Consider the following 18462-nt stretch of genomic DNA (forward strand, 5'->3'; position numbering starts at 1 on the left):
TCCTGACTGGAATCTGTCATAGTTTATCTCCTAGTTGTGTTATAGTTGTGTTTTGTCTCAGGATCTGGAGATACATGGTATCCCTCTTTGGTGATATTCATTTTGATCATTTCGATCACCTGTCAAGGTATTGCCTAATTTTTCCATTGTGTCTTTACTGTTATTTTTTCCTCCTTGAAGTATATTAAGAGACACTTTAATACTCTGCGGATATCCTGCTCCTCATCAAAATATCCCTCTAGATTTAACATCCACGGGTGCCTCTTGACTGATTCAGTCTTTACCATGAAGGTTGTGAACTGGTTCTCCATTGCCAGCACTCCCTTCATAGTTTACCAGTTTGGGCTGTGGAAGCCTTTCCCATGGGAGGCTGTTGTCTTCTTTGGACCGCTGCACCTGTTCATTCTTCAGCTCATGGCACCACGGCACAGGGGAGACCCGGAGTACTGATGGGGGATCTGCACCCTTGCAGGTGTGGAGGCCACTTTCAGCGGAAGAGCCTCTCTCTTAGGGCCCCTCAGCCATGCCTGCCCTAGGCCCGGCTGCCTCTCTCTGACTGGCTGGTTTCTCCTGGGGCCTCAGCCAGACCTGTTCCCCACACAGGACCCTTCCCTTCCTGCGTCTCATCAGTGCCCTAGAGGAGGGGCAGGCACTGGGAAGCACCAGGGTCAATCTTGAGGCAGAGGGAGTGAGAGGAGAGCACGTACAGGAGCCTGTTCTGTGGTTTCCTCAGAAAAGAAAGGGCTAGGCAGGGTAAGCAGAAAGTGAAGAGGAACTAAAGAGCCTCTTGATGAAAGTGAAAGAGGAGAGTGAAAAAGCTGGTTCAAAACTCAACATTCGGCACTTCCCTGGTGGTACAGTGGATAAGAATCTGCCTGCTGATGCAGGGGACACGGGTTTGATCCCTGGTCCAGAAAGATTCCACGTGCTGTGGAGCAACTAAGCCCGTGTGCCACAGCTACAGAGTCCACACGCCTAGAACATGTGCTCTGCAATGAAGAGAAGCCCACACTCACTACAACTAGAGAAAGCCCCAAGCAAAGCAAGGAAGACCTAGTGCAGTCATAAATAAATAAATAAAACGCCTTAAAAAAAAAAACTCAACATTCAAAAAACTAAGATCATGGCATCTGGCCCATCACTTCATGGCAAATAGATGGGGAAACAACGGAAAGAGTAACAGACTTTATTTTGGGGGGCTCCAAAATCACTGCAGATGGTGACTGTAGCCATGAAATTAAAAGACACTTGCTCCTTGGAAGAAAAACCATGACCAACCTAGATAGCATATTAAAAAGCAGAGACATTACTTTGCCGACAAAAGTCGGTCTAGTCAAAGTTATGGTTTTTCCAGTGGTCATGTATGGATGTGAGAGTTGGACTATAAAGAAAGCTGACGGCTGAAGAATTGATGCTTTTGAACTGTAGTGTTGGAGAAGACTCTTGAGCATCCCATGGATGGCAAGGAGATCCAACCAGTCAATCCTAAAGGAAATCGATCCTGAATATTCGTTGGAAGGACTGATGCTGAAGCTGAAGCTCCAATACTTTGTCATCTGATGTGAAGAACTGACTCCTTAGAAAAGACCCTGATGTTGGGAAAGAGTGAAGGCAGGAGGAGAAGAGGATGACAGAGGATGAGATGGTTGGATGGCATCACCAACTCAATGGACATGAGTTTGAGCAAGCTCTGGGAGTTGGTGATGGACAGTGAAGCCTGGCGTGCTGCAGTCCATGGGATTGCAAAGAGTTGGACACGACTGAGTGACTGAACTGAACTGACCTGAGGCAGGGTGAGTGGGTTTAGGAATGGCCGTGAAAGTGAAAGTGTTAGTCGTTCAGTCATGTTTGACTCTTTGTAACCCCAAGGAACTGTAGCCCGCCAGGCTCCTCTGTCCATGGGATTCTCCAGGCAAGAATACTGATGTGGATCGAACATGGGTCTCCTGCACTGCAGGCAGATTTTTTAGCATCTGGGCCACCAGGGAAACCCTTAGGGATGGCGGGTCTGAATAATTTCAGCAGGCTGTGGGGTGTTGGGCTACATGGAGTTTTGTGGTACCTGGTCCTGGTGTTTCAGGGCAGGGGAATGTTGGCTGAGTGGGAGCATTCTGTAGAGGAGAGGTGGGGGTGTGGGCTCTGGGTTGGTTGGTTTGCATATGAAAGGTGCTGTTGCCAGTGAGTCCTTACTGTCTCTAGGAATTGGCCAGCCCTGGGAAGGGCGGCCTCTCCAAAGTGAGCAAAGCCTTAGATGTCGAAATATGTCATGAAAATACAGAAAATAAGAAGGCATGATTAAAATCAGATTTTTTTGGAAAAGATTGAACCAGATCAAATTTATAGCCTGGGTTCCTGTTTCCATTGATGAGGCAAACCAAGGATCTTTATGTGTCTTTCACGATGTGCTCACAGAGCTCTGAGGTATGTTTGCTAGTCCATGATTGGGTCTAAGGCCAGGCCTTTGGACTCTGGCTCTGTCTGTTATTTGTGTGAAATCAGAAAAGTCAAATGCCTTTCTGAGTCCCAGTTTCCTCATCTGTAAGATAAAGTGAACTAACACCAGTACCCAACCCCACCGCTGTGACAGGTATACTTGTAGAGTGCTTGGCACCGTATCTAATACACACTCAGTCAGAAGGCAGGCAGCTCTTAGAAGAATGTAAGTTCCATGAGGTCAGGCCCAATATTTTGCATGATGTGTGAAATAAGTATTTGTTGAATGAATAAATTATAAAATTTAAAAAATGTTTTTATGCTTCATTTTTAAATTTAATTTTCGAGTTTGTAAAAAAATTTAAGGAACTATAAGACCAGAAATGATTTTAAAAAATGCAGCGAAATTCTTCCCTCTGTTTCTCCATCTGCTTCTCATCTTTCTCCCACGGTTATAACTGTTTTTTGTTTCTTCTCTATCACTCATATTATTGCTTAATCACCAGTATAAATTCTGACTTTCCTATTTTTACACAACTGCTAGTATATTTATTTATTAAAATAGACTTTTTTTGTATTGTGGTAAAATATAACAATTACCATCTTAACCATTTTTAAGTATATATATAGTTTAGTGATATTAAATACATTAGCATTGTTGTGTAACCATCACCACCATCCATCCCTGTAACTCTTTTCATCTGTAAAACTAAAGCTCTATACCCATTAATCAATAACTTCCCATTGTCCCCTCCCTCCAGCCTCTGGCAACCAGCATTACACTTTCTGACTACTCTAAGTAATAGGTAGCATATTATACACAATTTTTTGAACTTGGTTTTTCACTTAACAATGTATGTTTAAGAAAAAATCAATATTTTTAAAAAATTGAAGTATAGGCGATTTACAATGTTGTGTTAATTTCTCCTGTGCAGCAAAGTGATTCAGTTTTACATGTATATATATTATATATATATACACACAGCCTCCCACTTGACTGCCCCCCAACCTCTCCCCCTTGGCAACCACCAATCTGTTCTCTATGTCCAAGATTCTCTTTCATAAAGAGGTTCAGCTGCATCATAGTTTAGATTCCACATATAAGTGACATCACATGGTATTTGTCATTCTTTTTCTGACCTACTTCACTTAGTAAGAAAATCTCTAGTTGCATCCATGTTGCTGCGAAATGGCATTATTTCATTTTTTATGGCTGAGTAGTATTCCATGTGTATATGTACCATATCTTCTTTACTCATTTATTTATCTGTTGGTGGACATTTAGGTTGTTTCCATGTCTTGGTTATTGTGAATACTGCTGCTATGAACAAAAAGGTACATGTATCTTTTTGAGTTATTGTTTTGTCTGGATATATGTCCAGGAGTGGGCTTGCTAGATCACACAGTAATCTGTATTATCTGTATAATAACACAACGTAATTCTGTTTTCAGTTTTCTGAGGTACCTCCATACTGTTTTCCACAGTGGCTATACCAACTTACATTCCCACCAACAGTGTAGGAGATTTCCCTTTTCTCCACACTCTCTCCATCATTTATTTGTACACTTTTTAACGACAGCTGTTCTGACTGATGTGAGGTGGTACCTCATTTTAATTTTGATTTGCATTTCTCTAATAATTAGCAATGCTGAACATCTGTTCATGTTTCATTTCAGTAGGCCATGTGCCTACTGGCCATCTGTATTTCTTTTTTTGAGAAATGTCTGTTTAGGTCATCTGCCCATTTATCAATTGGGTTGTTTGCTTTTTTGTGTTGAATTGTGTAAACTGTATGTGATTTTGGAAATTAAACACTGTTGGTTGCACTGTTTGTAAATATTTTCCCCATTCTGCAGTTTGTCTTTTCGTTTTATTGTTTCCTATAATGTGCAAAAGCTTGTAAGTTTGACTAGGTCCCATTTGTTTACATTTGTTTTTATTTCTATTGCCTTGGGAAACTGACCTAAGAAAACATTGGCACGGTTTATGTCAGAGAATGTTTTGCCTTTGATCTCTTCTAGGACTTGTATAGTATCATGTCTTATGTCTTTAAGCCATTTTGAGTTTAAGTGGTTAAGCCATTTGAGTTCCAGTGGTTCTAACTTCACTGATTTACATGTGGCTGTTCAACCTTCCCAACACCACTTGCTGAAGAGACAGTCTTTTTTCCCATTGTTTATTCTTGCCTCCTTTGTCAAATATTAATTGACCATAGGGGTGTGGGTTTATTTCTGGGCTGTCTATATTCTGTTCCATTGATCCATATGCTTAACAATGTATCTTGAAGATTTTCCATACATTATAAATCTACAGTGTAATATTCCCATTATTTTTACAGCTGTAGATAGTGAAGGACAGGGAAGCCTGGCATGCTACAGTCCATGGGGTCACAAAGAGTCAGACATGACTTAGTGACTGAACAACAACAACATAGTATTCTGTTGTATGTCTAAACTTACTCATCTTCTATGCTTGACATTTGGGTTGCCTCCTGTGTTTTGTTCTTATAAACAATGATGTAAAATGGCCCACTGTTTTTCCTTTTTTACTTATTATTTTAACTTTTATTGGAGTATAGTTGATTTATAGTGTTGTGCTAGTTTCAGATGTACAGCATAGTGAGTCATCCACTACATATATCTACTCCTTAAGATTCCTTTCCCATATGTGGCCAGATGTTTTAAAATAAAATTGTTTTGATTTCTTTGTGCTTTGTTAAAATCAACTTACTTGGCCACCTTAATTCTTACCCTCCCACTTAAGGCTCAGACTTGGAGGTCACCACCTTCCATTGCTGGCAGGACAGTAACCTACTGGGTGATGCGTTTGAATGATTTCTTCTTCCATGAGGAAAAGTGTGCCTGTCAACATGGAAGCTGCTTTGACCTTTCTCTCTCTCCTCCATGCTGATTCCTGACCTCACTTTCTGTCTTTGGGATGGCAGAAGCTCTTTCGGCCCCCAAACTTGTGCCCTCACATTCCAGTGGCTTCAGAACACAACACAGCCAAGAGGGATGATGGGATCTGGAGAGGCTGGGCAGGGCATTTTTCTATCAGTAGACTGTGCAGATTGGGGGTGCAAGGCTCACATGGTTTTATTCCAGCTTACTGGGCTCCATACACACTCAGAGCTGGCTCAGGCCCCCAGGCCCATCCTTGCCTCATTTGTACTGAATCCTGCCTGCCACTAAAGGTTGGTACCCACCGAGTGTGCAGCATCCCTCTTATGCAGAAGGCTGGGTGCCCTAAGTTCTGTGTCTCAGTCTTCATCTCAGGATGGGTTGAGTCTCCTCAAGGATCTGCATCCTCCCAGGTCTGATCCCCCTGAATAACATCATGTCTCCTCTGTCCTCCCTGAAATGAATGAATGAAGAGTGGCCCATCAGGGTTTTTCCATCTGGATCAGCCTCAGACCCCTCCATCTTCCCTCCTTCCTCCACCCACTCAGAGGACACTCTGCCTTTCTCGGAGCTTGACCCCACAGCCGGCTCCTTAGGCTTAGGGCATCTTGCCTCCAGTCTTTCCTCCTGGCGGAATGGGGGCCTGTGAAGCCGCCCAGCCCCTCGGAAGGGCTGACCCCAGGGCCTATGCAGGGCTGGGAGGTGGGGGGTATTTTATGACCCAGAAAGACATTGAAGGGAGGAAATAACAAGCAGTCGACGGAGCAGGCCGTGGAGATGCCTGTTCCGCGGGCTGGCAGGGGTGGAGTCACCGCTTCCTCCTGCATTTCCTCCCATTGTTCCCGCCCCGCTTCCGGGAATTCTCCCGGGCGGAGGGCTGGGCGGGCGGCGAGGGAGGCAGAGGAGGCTGGGCTGCTCTGTGCTCAGCGATGCGCGGCGCTCTGACTGCAGCTTCCAGGTTGCACCGCCAGGCCTGCCATCCCTTCGCTCCCCTGCCTGCCCTGCCGCCCTGGGAATCTGGGGACCAAATTTGTCAACCAGAAAATAATCCACGAGGCTGCAAATAAGAAAATAGTTTATTTGGGATTTTAAGAATTGCATTTCAGGGGTCTTCCCTGGTGGCTCAGTGGTAAAGAATCCGCCTGCCAATGCAGGGGACACAGGGCTGGATCCCCGATCTGGGAAGATCCCATATGCCTTGGGACAACTCACCCTGGGAGCCACAACTACTGAAGCCCAAGTCCTGCCCCCTCGGGCCAGTGCCCCACAACTACGGAGTAGCCCCGCTCACCGCAACTAGAGAAAAGCCGAGCAGCAATGAAGACCCAGCATTGCCCAAAATAAATAAATAAACATTTAAAAAATGTAATATGGGAGACACAAATTCAGGTACCTGTGAAAGTATTGGGAGAAAGAAGGGCTTATAAAGACAAAAAGCCTGGAGGTTGTTAAAAGTTGCCTAGAGAGAATTGTGATTGACTTTGACAATATTTGTGCTTAAAGTATTACAAGTTGTTTCAGGGTAGGGGTCTGATAGATGGGTAGACTCTCACTGAGTTATTTTAGGGTAAAGGTCCCATAAATATCTTGGTTTCTGGCAGGTGTTAAATTAAATCCAGATTAAATCCAGGCTGAGCCATATATGAATCACACTTCATTAATGACCTCCCAGCTCCACCTTATAGAGCTCTCTTAGCATTACCGACTCTATTTCACAAGTTCTAGGGCAGAGTCCGCCATCCACCATCTACCTGCTCAAGCAAGTCCCTCCTTTCTGCTGCCCTAGGTTTTCAGTGTCACATTGTCACCCAGAAACTGGATTCGCCTCTTAGTGGTTGTTGAGCCAAAAGACACAACCAAGTCAAAGATTGGGAGAAGGAAGGATTTATTTCTTGCAGCAAGTAAGGAGAACATAGGGAACGTTTCCCAAAGCAGTGTCTCCCCAAACAGCAGAATTGGGGAAGTTTTAAGCTAAAGGGTATATGCATATTCATGAAAGGGTTTGGGCAGTAGGCAGAGTCCAAGTTTTAGTTGATTGACTGAGGGTCAGAAAAGGTCAACATCGTCATCCCTTATATTCTAGCTGACCCAGTTGTTGCTGTTATTTAAACTCTATGTTGTGTCTGACTCTTTTGCAACCTCATGGACTGTAGCCCACCAGGCTCCTCTGTCCACGAAATTTCTCAAGCAAGAATACTGGAGTGGATTGCCATTTCCTTCACCAGGGGATCTTTCCGACGCAGGGATCAAACTTGTGTCTCCTGCTTGGCAGGTGAATTCTTTACCATGAGCGCCCAGGGTGGTATTTAAATTCTGCAAAACAGCTCAAGAATGTGCATTAAGCTAGTCTTTACCATTGAACTAAAACTGGGAGTCTTTACAATTGATTTATTTTTGTTATTATTACTTTTACCTGGTAAGCTTGTCCTTGTGTTTTCTTAAGATCATTATTATTGAGAACTGTTCAAAGACAAGTACTGTGGCCAGGCTTAGATCATCAAATGACTTAAGCCCCAAGTGGCTTCTGTTATGTCAAGAAAGCCATTCCTCGTTCTCTTTCTCCCAGGGACCACTCCCCTGTCTGCTTTCAGCATGGATTCCTGGTTCTACACACTTACTCTCTAGTATTCTTGACATTGCTCTGGTTGTGAGGACACTTCAGTCAACATGCTGGTGACAGGGGCCTTTTCCTTTCTGCCTCTGGGATGGAGACATTCCAGGAGGCCTGCTTTAGTGAGCTATGATACAAGCCTGCTCTGCTCTGCAAAGGAATAGAACACAAACTGTTGCAGGAAGGGGGGCCGCTTCCAGGGCCCTAGAGTGGGCTTTTGTCTAACACTTGGAAATGAATTATCCCAGGAGACATGTGCTGACCAAGCAAGAGATTTTATTGGGAAGGGCTCCTGGGTGGAGAGCAGCAGGGTCAGGGAACCCCAGGGAACTGCTCTGCCACATGACTCGCACTCTCGGGTTTTTCCCCGGTTGTCTCTGGCTAATCAGTCTGACTAGGGTCCTTCCTGGTGGTGACGTTTGCATCATTCAGCCAAGATGGAGTCCAATGAGAAGGATCCCGGAAGGTTAGTAGGACATATGGACTGGCATCTCCTCTCTTCTTTTGACTTTTCTCTAATTCTTCGGTTGGTGGTGTTCCCTACCAGGACCTCCTGTTGTAAGATAACTGGTGCCAAGAGGTTACTGTCAGGCCTGGCCAGGGTAGTCGGTTTCAGTCAGTGGTTCCCCTAACAAAACTAGTCTGAATTCCAGACAATGTGATTCCTAGCGTCCTGAGTGGTTTTAGAAGCCTGAAATGAATATTAGCAAACATCTCTCCCTTTAGCTCTGTTGAAAACCAAAATTGAACCAAGTAAATCTGAAGATCTAATTGGTTCTATTCAATAACTCATGAATTGACTGGGCTTCTTTGGTGGCTCAGATGGTAAAGAGTCCACCTGCAGTGCAGGAGACCTGGCTTTCATCCCTGGGTCAGGAAGATCCCCTGGAGAAGGGTATGGCTACCCACTCCAGTATTGTTGTGTGGAGAATTCCATGGACAGAGGAGCCTGGCAGGCTATAGTTAACGGGGTTGCAAAGAGTTGGACACTACTGAGTGTCTAATACTTTCACTTTCACAACGACTCATGAATTTAAAGCAACTAGAAAGGTGCTCCGAGGGGTTGTACAAAATGGAAAGTTTCATAGGCTGAAGGCGGGTAGGGCAAGAAGATATTAACAAAAGAAAATAAAGGGTTATTTTAAAGCCACGACATCAACTTTTTGGGAGTTGAGAAGGGATCAGGCAAGGGTTTATTATGCTGATTACCTCGTCTTCCACTGGCTGGGGTGGGGGTGGGGTGGAGAGGGCCTACATGACAGATGTCCATTGTGGTGCTTGACCAGAATATTCCAGACTGGCCTATTAAGGGTACATTTCTGGGAAAAGTTGAAACTGCAATTAGACCCATAATTAAATCTAGGTTTTGTACTATGGGCTTTAGCATGAGTGACACCATTTTGGGCCTGTAGTTTTCTTTTTTACAGCCTCTTCTGTAAAGAAATGTTAGAAAAATTGGTCTTGAGTACATGTCAGGCTGGGCTTCCCCAGTGGCTCAGTGGTAGAGAATCCACCTGCAATGCAGGAGCCGCAGGAGTTGTGGGATTGATCCCTGAGTTGGGTAGATCCCCTGCAGGCGGGCATGGCAACCCACTCCAGTATTCTTGCCTGGAGAATCCCATGGACAGAGGAGCCTGGCGGGCTATAGTCCATAGGTTCACAAAGGGTCAGACATAACTGAAGCTATTTAGCATGTACACACACATGTATGTGTCAGGGTTATTGCCTTGCTAACAAAGAAACTTGCAAAGCAACTAAGAGTCTGCTGGTTCCAAGAGGGATGGAGATAAAGGAATTTTATTGCCAAGAAACTTACCCAAACAGCTAGTTTTTAAATTTATTTTTATCATGATAAAACATACATAACAAAACTTACCACTTAACTGTTTTTATGTTCAGTGGTGTTAAGTACATTTACAATTTGTGCAGCCATTGCCATTATCCATCTTCAGAACTTTACAATTTGTGCAACCATTGCCATTATCCTTCTTCAGAACTTTTCATCTTCCTCAGACTGAAACTCTATACCCCCTAAATAATAACTCTCTCTTCCCTCATGCCCCACCCCACATAACCACTAATCTGCTTTCTGTCCCTATGAATTTCACCACTCTAGGTCACTATACAATATTTGTCTTTTTGTGTCTGTCTTATGTCACTTGGCATAATATCTCCAAGGTTCAACCATGTTGTAGCAAGTGTCAGAATTTTCCTCTTTTTAAGACTCAATAATACTCCATTGTGTACATTTACCACATTTTATTTGTCTATTCATCTACTGTTACATACTTGGGTTGCTTCCACCTTTTGGCAATTGTGAATAACTCTGTTATGAACCTGGGTGTACAAGTATCTCTTTGAGTCCCTGATTTAAATTCATCTTTTGGGTATTTACTTAGAAGAGGAATTGCTAAGTCATATGGTGATTCTATGTTTAACTTTTTGAGGAACTACCTTGCTGTTTCCCATAGTTGCTGCATCGTTTTCTATTCCACCCAATGTTTCAATTTCTCAACACAAGGGTTTCAGTTTCTCAACATCCTTGCCAACATTTGCTGTTTTCTATTTCTTTTTTTTTTTCAACATTTTATTTTATATTGGAGTATAGCCAATTAACAATGTCGTGGTAGTTTCAGGTGGACAGCAAAGGGACTCAGCTGTACGTGTACATGTCTCCCTTCTCTGTTTTCTGTTTCTTGATAGTAGTAGTGAATGTGAAGTGCTACATCATTGTGAACAGCCAGTTTTAACAATTAATTAGGTCAAGATGGACGTTTTATTTCATAAGTTATAAAGATTCCTATTCAAATCAGTTGTTACAGAGACCAGAAAAATGGAGGTCCCAGATAATGGGTGTGCTATTTATCCATCAGGAAAAAAATTATGAAGCAAATGATGAAAGTACATCTGTGACTGGCCGTTGTTCATGTCCTGACAGTAAGGTTCAGGAATCATGCCCAAGTTCGATGCAGACACAGCCACAGTTCTGACTGACAGAGGCCACTTGCTGCTCTGATTTCCTTAGTGCTGCAGAACACATTTTGCTCTCTTTTTGGCTTAGAGACACAACCTTTTCCCTTGGCCCCTTTTGAAGGGTCCCTTCACTGGTCATCAAGTGACGACCTTCTCTTTCCTAAGAGACCATCCGTTTATGGGCCCTCTCCCCCTGGTCAGAGATATGGCCTCGCATGTGTGATAGTCCTGGGCCTCTTTGAGAGTGGGGCAGACTTCCCCGCTCCAACTTTCCTCGCTCCCTGTCCCTGAAGATAGGAGGGTCTGTGTGTTTTCCCTTCACCCTCATTGCTGGCCCAGCTCAGGGACACTAGGTAGAAGGTCTGTGTAGTGGCGGGTCAGGAGAGCTGTGGAGGGAGAGGAGAATGCAGGCGTGCTTCCAGGAGAGGCTGCTCTGGTGGACTGTTTAGGTGTGATGGGCAGGACAACCCAGGCACATGGGGAGGTGAGGCTGGGCGTCTCGGGAGGGACAGAAGGGGTCAAAGTTGACCTTGGGGGAAAGGAAAGTGTCTCTTATTCTTCTAGTGTCCGGAGAGGGGCCTGGCCTTCCAGACCTGGTGATGGGGTAACCGCGGCAGACTGCCAGGGAAGTCTTGAGTGTTCCTAGGTATTCTAGGCAGATCAGCCTGTCCATGGGTTGTCTGAGAGGTGGCAGTGGTGAGAAGAGGTTGTCTGAGAGGTGGCATTCGGGAGAAGAACTGGGTGCATTTGGTTGCTTTTTTACTTGCTACTTTTCTCTCTTCTCAGGTTCCTGGGGGAAGCCAACATCCCCCTCCGGGAAGTTCTCGCCACCCCCAGCCTGTCTGCCAGCTTCAATGCCCCACTGCTGGACACCAAGAAGCAGCCCACAGGGGTAAGTGTCCATTGGCCTCTGTATCCGGCCGGTTTCTGTCAGAGGCCTGCTCTCTGACCCCAGTCATGTGTCAAGGTCCAGCCTCCAGCACCCAGTCCTAGCCCACCCCAATAGAAGCTCCGGGTGCTCAGGAGGGGCCCAGGGGTGGCTAGGATGGGAGGGGCAGAAGATGCAGCTGGGCCCCACCAGCAGGGCTCAAGTCAGCCTTGCCTCACACCAGTCTGCCCCGGGTCACCTCCTGGGACTGGTGTTTCACTGGAAACCTGATGCCTCCCCAAGCTTCCTGGCGGCCTTACTTACACACCCCAATCTCCCTGGTAGTCCTTCGGCACCATCCAGGCCCTTCTCTGGGTCTGGAATAGCTGAGTCATCTGGGTCACAGATCACAGCGGGAGGGAGGCAGACATCCCCCTCCCCTGCCCACCGGGACCTGTCAGACCCCCTTCCCTTCCTCCATTGTTCTTCCTGCTCCTCCCCCAGCCTTCCCAGTGTTCTCCTAGCCCTCCCAGACCATTCCCAGCCCTCATCCCTAGCCTTCCATTATTTTTAGTGAGCTAAATATACCCTGTGGGGTCCTTTCTTCATGGTCAGTAGAATTCCTGACCTTTCCTCTGGGTCAGCCCCACCTCCCAGGAGGATGCACTGGGGTGTCTACTGATTTGGAAATACTTCCTCTCGGTGGGGTCCTGGGGAGTCTCTCAGAGTGTGGCCACCTTGCCGGGTGGAGTGTGTGTGTGTGTGTGTGTGTGTGTGTGTGTGTGTGAGGCTGGGGGCTCTTGGCTGGCTTGGTGAGTCAAGAAGTGGCCGGTCTGGGTAGAGCTCTGAATGGAAGCACTGCTTGGAACTGGGAGCTGGAGGAAGAGAGTGAGTGACTGAAGTCACACGGTGAATCGGTGTCCAGATGGGGACACGAATCAGGGGGTGTGTCTCCCAGCTCTCAGAGGTTGAAAGGACTTGAGTGGACTCTGGGGTCACTGCCCTTCTGATGCTGGAGTTTTCCCTGACCGTGTCTCAGGCTCCTCAAGGCTGGGATTCTTCTCTGATGTAGAAATGTCTCTTAGAGAATCCATCCCTTTCTCAGACAGTGCTCACTGGAAGAACATTCTGGTCTGTGCAAGGTGCATCACCTGCTGAATCCCTTTTGTCCTCCCTTGGAGCTCTTCAGGAAGAGCTCTAGGACTTCTGAGACTTAAGAGCTGCCCCTTCTGGGGATCCTGAAGATGGCCAGGGCATGCTCCGGAGATGCAGAGCACTGATGGAGGAGTCAAGGAGGGCATCGAGGCAGCAGGGGACACAGGTGTTTGGAGTCAGGGGATCTGCTTGGTGCTTTTCCCCTGCTCTCAGGGATGGGGGTTGCCTACTTTGCTGTGTGTCAGGCCCCCAATGCCTCCAACCAGAGTCTTTCACTTCCTGACTGAGTGGCTCAAACCTCTCTTCTCTCACATCCTCCATTGCATCTGTGACATTGGTGTTTCCTGCCAGCCTGCCCGCCCCTGCTCCCCTCCAAGCTCAAAGGCCCACCCAGCCCCTGAGACACCCAACCATGGGGCTGAGCCTGGCTGTGACTCCCCAGCTGCCTCACCTCTCCTCCTCTCACTGTGTTCCCGCACTCTGTCTGCACTTCCCAAGCACCAGCAAGGAGCTGACTGCCTTCTCTTCCCTGGGCTGGGACTCCTGGCTGTCTGCAGAGCTTGTCACTCCGTCCCAGACCAAGTCTCCAAGAAGGGGTGTGAGAGCCAGAAGGTGATGGGTGGGAGTGGAACACGGGCTCCGGGAGGTGGGGTAAATTAGGTTCCTGGACCCACCTTCAATGTGTGTGTGTGGAGGCTTCCCCATGCCAATCAGCAATGCCTGGATACCAGCTGGGTAGCAATGATTCAACTCAATTCTGACACCATCTTCCTGGCTATAGCAGCAGATCCTGCGGGTTAAGGGCTCAGTCCTGCCCCCCTTTCAGATACTAGCAGCAAGCCCAGGCTGTTACCTGTGCTTCTAACCAACTGGCTACAGATCAGAGGTTCCCAGGACCTCCTCCTCAGGTTCAGTGAATTTGCTAGAGTGGCTTACAGAACTCAGGGAAACATTTTACTTGCTAGACTATGGGTTTATTATAAAATGATATATCTAAGGAATAGCCAGACAGAAGAGACACACAGGGCAAGGTCTGGGGAAGAGCAAAGCTTCATGCTGTCTCCAGGAGCGCCACACTCCCCAGTCTCCACGTGTTCTCCAACCCAGAAGCTCCCTGAATCACATCCTTTTGGGTTTTCATCGCATAGGCATGATTGATTAAATCACTGGCCATCAGTGATTGATTCAACCTTCAGCCCCTCTCTCATCCTTGGAGGTTAGGGGCAGGACTGAAGCTACAACCCTTCAGTCACAGGTTTGGTCCTCCTGGCAATCAGCTCCATCCTCACATGAGGTCCAGAAGTCACCGCACTAATATAACAAGAGATACATTTGTCACTCTCAACACTTAGGAAATTCCAAGAGTTTGGGGAGCTGTAAGCCAGGAAATGTGGACAAAGACTAACTATATATGAAAAATATACTTTGGTCGTCTCAATGACCCAATGTATGTCTTATAAATCACAGTATAGTCTGGGACCTCCTTCCCTTTAGCCCAGGAGGTGGCTCTGGCCTGTGGAGAGGGTCCGGGACCAACCTCTAGCCCCTGTGATAGAGCTGAGTCTCACTGCAGCCCTAGGCAGGTCCCGAGACCCTCTGGACTGGGACTCCCCCCGCCCCGGGGCCCGGGACCTGAGGCTGGTTGCACGGCACTCATGAGCATGCAGAGCGTGGGGTTTGCTCAGAGGCACGGAGCGCCCTGTCTCAGCTGTGTGTTCTCACTGGTCATTTTCTGAGCTTGATTTCTGGGTTGAGTCTGGCGTGCAGAGCTTGGCAGGCATCCCCAGTTAGTTGTAGCTCAGATGACCTCAGAGGGCCAAAGGAAGCTGTTGATGGTGTGATGGGAGATTGTGATGCTGATTGTGGGATCCTTAGGAAACCCAGCAGGACTGGGGCGGGGGGGAGGCTGCAGTGGGCTAGCCTGTGGGCCCCATCTGCCTGTCATTCTCACCCAAGTCCCTTCAGATGGGGCACACTGGGCTGCGTGCCATGAGAAGATGCCAACTTTATCCAGACGCCTCTAGCTTGAAGTGGAGAACGCTACCCTCGTCCTGGGGGAGTCTCCAGGCCCACGAGGGTGCGGGACATACATGAAGGAAAGCAGCATACTCATAAATGTGTTTCAAGAGCAGCTTACTGATGAGAGTATGGATGATACACCATGGAAACCATGTCAGTAGCTCCTCCTCCTTAAAAGCTAGAGTCTGATCAGAAAGGGAAACCCGCTGGGTGAGAAGAGCACATGACACCAAGTGGTGGGGTGGGCCGGGGAGCTGGCTGGGCCCTGTGTGTTGAGGTGCAAAGCACTGAGGTGCTTTGGTGAATCCCTGAGTATCCTTCAAGTGACTGAAGATGCCGCCATCTACCCCTGCTTCAGCTCAGGACCACACCTTACCTGCCTGCCAGCTTCTGGGTGTTGTCTGAGGGAAAGGTAAATGTGATCCAGGCACGTGAAGTGTGTTGGGAGCAGTGAGGGTGGGTGGGTCCAGGGTTGATCTTCCTAAGCTCAGAGTTGGTGAGCTGTGGCCCAGGAAGGAGGCAGTGAGCAGTGGAGCTGAACATGGCAGGGTAGGTGAAGGACCCGGGAGTTGGGGCCTGTAACCTCTAGGAGGATCTGATGGGGTTGTCTGTCTTTTTGCCTCTCCTGGTGTCCTGGTTTCCTGGACCCTCTTAGCCTGGGGGCCAGACAGGACTTTCTAGAATTCTGTGGTATTGTTGACTGTGAGCCCCAGATGGCAGACATGGGTGACTGAGGTTACCTGCTCCAGGGCAGCATGCTTTGATGGACACATAGCTGACTGATAATGGCCTTGGGACAGGATGCATGCGTGGTGGTGCTAGGGCTGAGGAGCTGAGGGACAGGGCTGTCAGATAGAGTGCCTTGATATGGAGGGCCTTAAAGAGGGTCCTACTGGGGGCTGTGGGCCAAGGTCACTGTCTAGGAGAGCATGGGGCTCACATATATCCTACAGAAAGAGAATCTCAGCTCTGGTTTATGTCTGGAGAAGGGGACAGGCTATGAGATATGATGTCCCGTGAGGGTGGGAGGTCCTGATCCTGAGTGAGGCCCACAGACAGGCCCTGTTTCCTTTAATTCTCAATAGAGCTAGAAGTCTCCAGAATTAACCAGCCCTGGGCATGAAGCAGCGGACCCTGGAGCTTGCCCCCTGCTGCGAGATCTATTCTAGATCCTGGGCTCTAGATCCTTAGAAGCTGCCAGGAATGTTCCTGTTGCTCCTTGATGGGCATGTAAAAGATGGAACTGGCTTTGTGCTGGAGGTCTGTTCACACGCCTGGAGCCACTGGCATGTTGCTAAGTCTTCAGGAGGTTGGTGGGGGGGCTCTCAGTGTGGAGATCTGATGCTCAGGAAACTCCAGGAGGGGAGGGGTTACTTGGATGGTCTTGGGATTCAGAGGCTACAGTTCCCCCCTGAGCCTCCGTGCTAATGGCACCCAGTCCACAGCATGGAGCAGTTACACTCACATGGCTTCACTTCTGCACAGAGATGATGTACAGGGAGCCCCCAGGTGGTGAAGGATGGTGGCTGGGCAAGGTGAGCCCTGAGAAACAGGAAGTGGTGTTCTTCAAAGGAATCTGGTGCTAGGGTCAGAAGTCCTCGGCCACCACCTGTTAGGGGGGCTTAATTCATCTCTGCTAAATGAGATTCCTGTGGTTAGAGCAGAAGAAAATTTCTCAGATTTTCAGAACCTTCTATTTTAAAATAATTTAAGATTCAGCAAAAAGCTGCAAGAGTGGTTGAGAGAATATTTTGTTCTAAGCCATTTGATTCCAACTCCTGACTCCTCATCCTGAATTTAGTATGTTTTTTCTCTGATTAAGGACTTTCTCCTACATAACCATAATGAAACCTTCAAAATGAGGAAATTTATGTTGATGTGACACGACCATTAAACCCACAGATTCTCATTCAAGTTGTATCAGTTTTATCAACAGTGCCCTTTAAAACAAAAGGATCCAATTAAGGATCATGTGTTGTTAGTCCTTTCCGTCTCTTTTAGTCTCCATCCCCCTGGGAGAATTCCTCAGCCTGACTTTTATAACCTTGTCACCTTGAGATTTTGGGGAGTCCAGGCCAGTTGTCCTGTAGGATGTCCCCCTGTTCATATTTGCCTGCTGTTTCCTCGTGAATGGGCTTCCCTGATAGCTCAGTTGGTAAAGAATCGGCCTGCAATGCAGGAGACCCCGGTTCGATTCCTGGGTCAGAAGATCCGCTGGAGAAGGGATAGGATACCCACTCCAGTATTCTTGGACTTCCCTCGTGGCTCAGCTGGTAAAGAATCCACCTGCAATTAGATTTAGGTTGTTCATCTTTGGCAGGAATAGAACACCGCAATGCTGTGCTGACCCCATCATGTCCTAGAGTGGCACGATTTTGATTTGTTTCATTTCTGTGTGATTACCCTGGATCATTTGATCACCTGGCATTTGCTGGGTTTCTCTGCCAATCATGCATCCATTCCCCTTTCTAATAAGTAAGGATTTGGGGACAGGGGGAAGGTGCTTTGTGACTCTAAATACTTTGTTTCGTATCTAATGTTTATCTAGCAGGTTTAACACTCATTTTATTTTTTATTTTTTTTTTATTTTTTATTTTTTTTAATAAATTTATTTATTTTAGTTGGGGGCTAATTACTTTACAATATTGTAATAGTTTTTGCCATACATTGACATGAATCAGCCATGGGTTTACATGTGTTCCCCTTCCTGGACCCCCCACCCACCTCCCTCCCCATCCCATCCTTCTGGATCATCCCATTGCCCCGGCCCTGAGCCCTTGTCACATGCATCGATCATTTTTATTTCTTGGTTGGATTGTTGCTTCAATGCTTGCTAAATGATGATATCTTAAATCAATTATTAATTTTTTTCTGCATTAATCATCTGGCATTCCACTATAAGGAAAAGTGTCCTCCTGTCGTATTTATTCGTTTATTTCTATATGGATTCATATCAGTTCAGTTCAGTTCAGCCGCTCAGTCGTGTCCGACTCTTTGCAACCCCATGAATCGCAGCACGCCAGGCCTCCCTGTCCATCACCAACTCCCGGAGTTTACCCAAACTCATGTCCATCGAGCCAGTGATGCCATCCAACCATCTCATCCTCTGTCGTCCCCTTCTCCTCCTGCCCCCAGTCCTTCCCAGCATTAGGGTCTTTTCCAATGAGTCCTCTTCGCATGAGGTGGCCAAAGTATTGGAGTTTCAGCTTCAACATCAGTCCTTCCAATGAACACTCAGGATTGATCTCTTTTAGGATGGATTGATTGGACCTCCTTGCAGTCCAAGGGACTCTCAAGAGTCTTCTCCAACACCACAGTTCGAAAGCATCAATTCTGCTGCGCTCAGCTTTCTTCACCGTCCAACTCTCACATCCATACATGACCACTGGAAAAACCATAGCCTTGACTAGACGGACTTTTGTTGGCAAAGTAATGTCTCTGCTTTTAAATATGCTATCTAGGTTGGTCATAACCTTCCTTCCAAGGAGTAAGCATCTTTTAA

At 47.0% G+C, this 18462-nt stretch overlaps 1 protein-coding gene across 50 annotated transcripts in view; it reads left to right on the plus strand.

Annotated features, from left to right (window-relative positions):
* The window catches only part of DYSF (dysferlin), a 226425-nt gene that overhangs the window by 38834 nt on the left and 169129 nt on the right, over positions 1-18462 (plus strand). For all 50 annotated transcript variants that reach the window (XM_081590434.1, XM_081590440.1, XM_081590435.1 and 47 more), the window contains exon 4: positions 11705-11810. In XM_081590434.1, the coding sequence (XP_081446560.1) occupies positions 11705-11810 (106 nt within the window). The remainder of the gene's footprint in view (positions 1-11704; positions 11811-18462) is intronic.

The sequence above is a fragment of the Giraffa tippelskirchi genome, chromosome 4 (genome assembly GCF_054371585.1).
Source record: "Giraffa tippelskirchi isolate mGirTip1 chromosome 4, T2T-mGirTip1v1.2.pri, whole genome shotgun sequence".
In the NCBI taxonomy this organism is placed as follows: domain Eukaryota; kingdom Metazoa; phylum Chordata; class Mammalia; order Artiodactyla; family Giraffidae; genus Giraffa; species Giraffa tippelskirchi.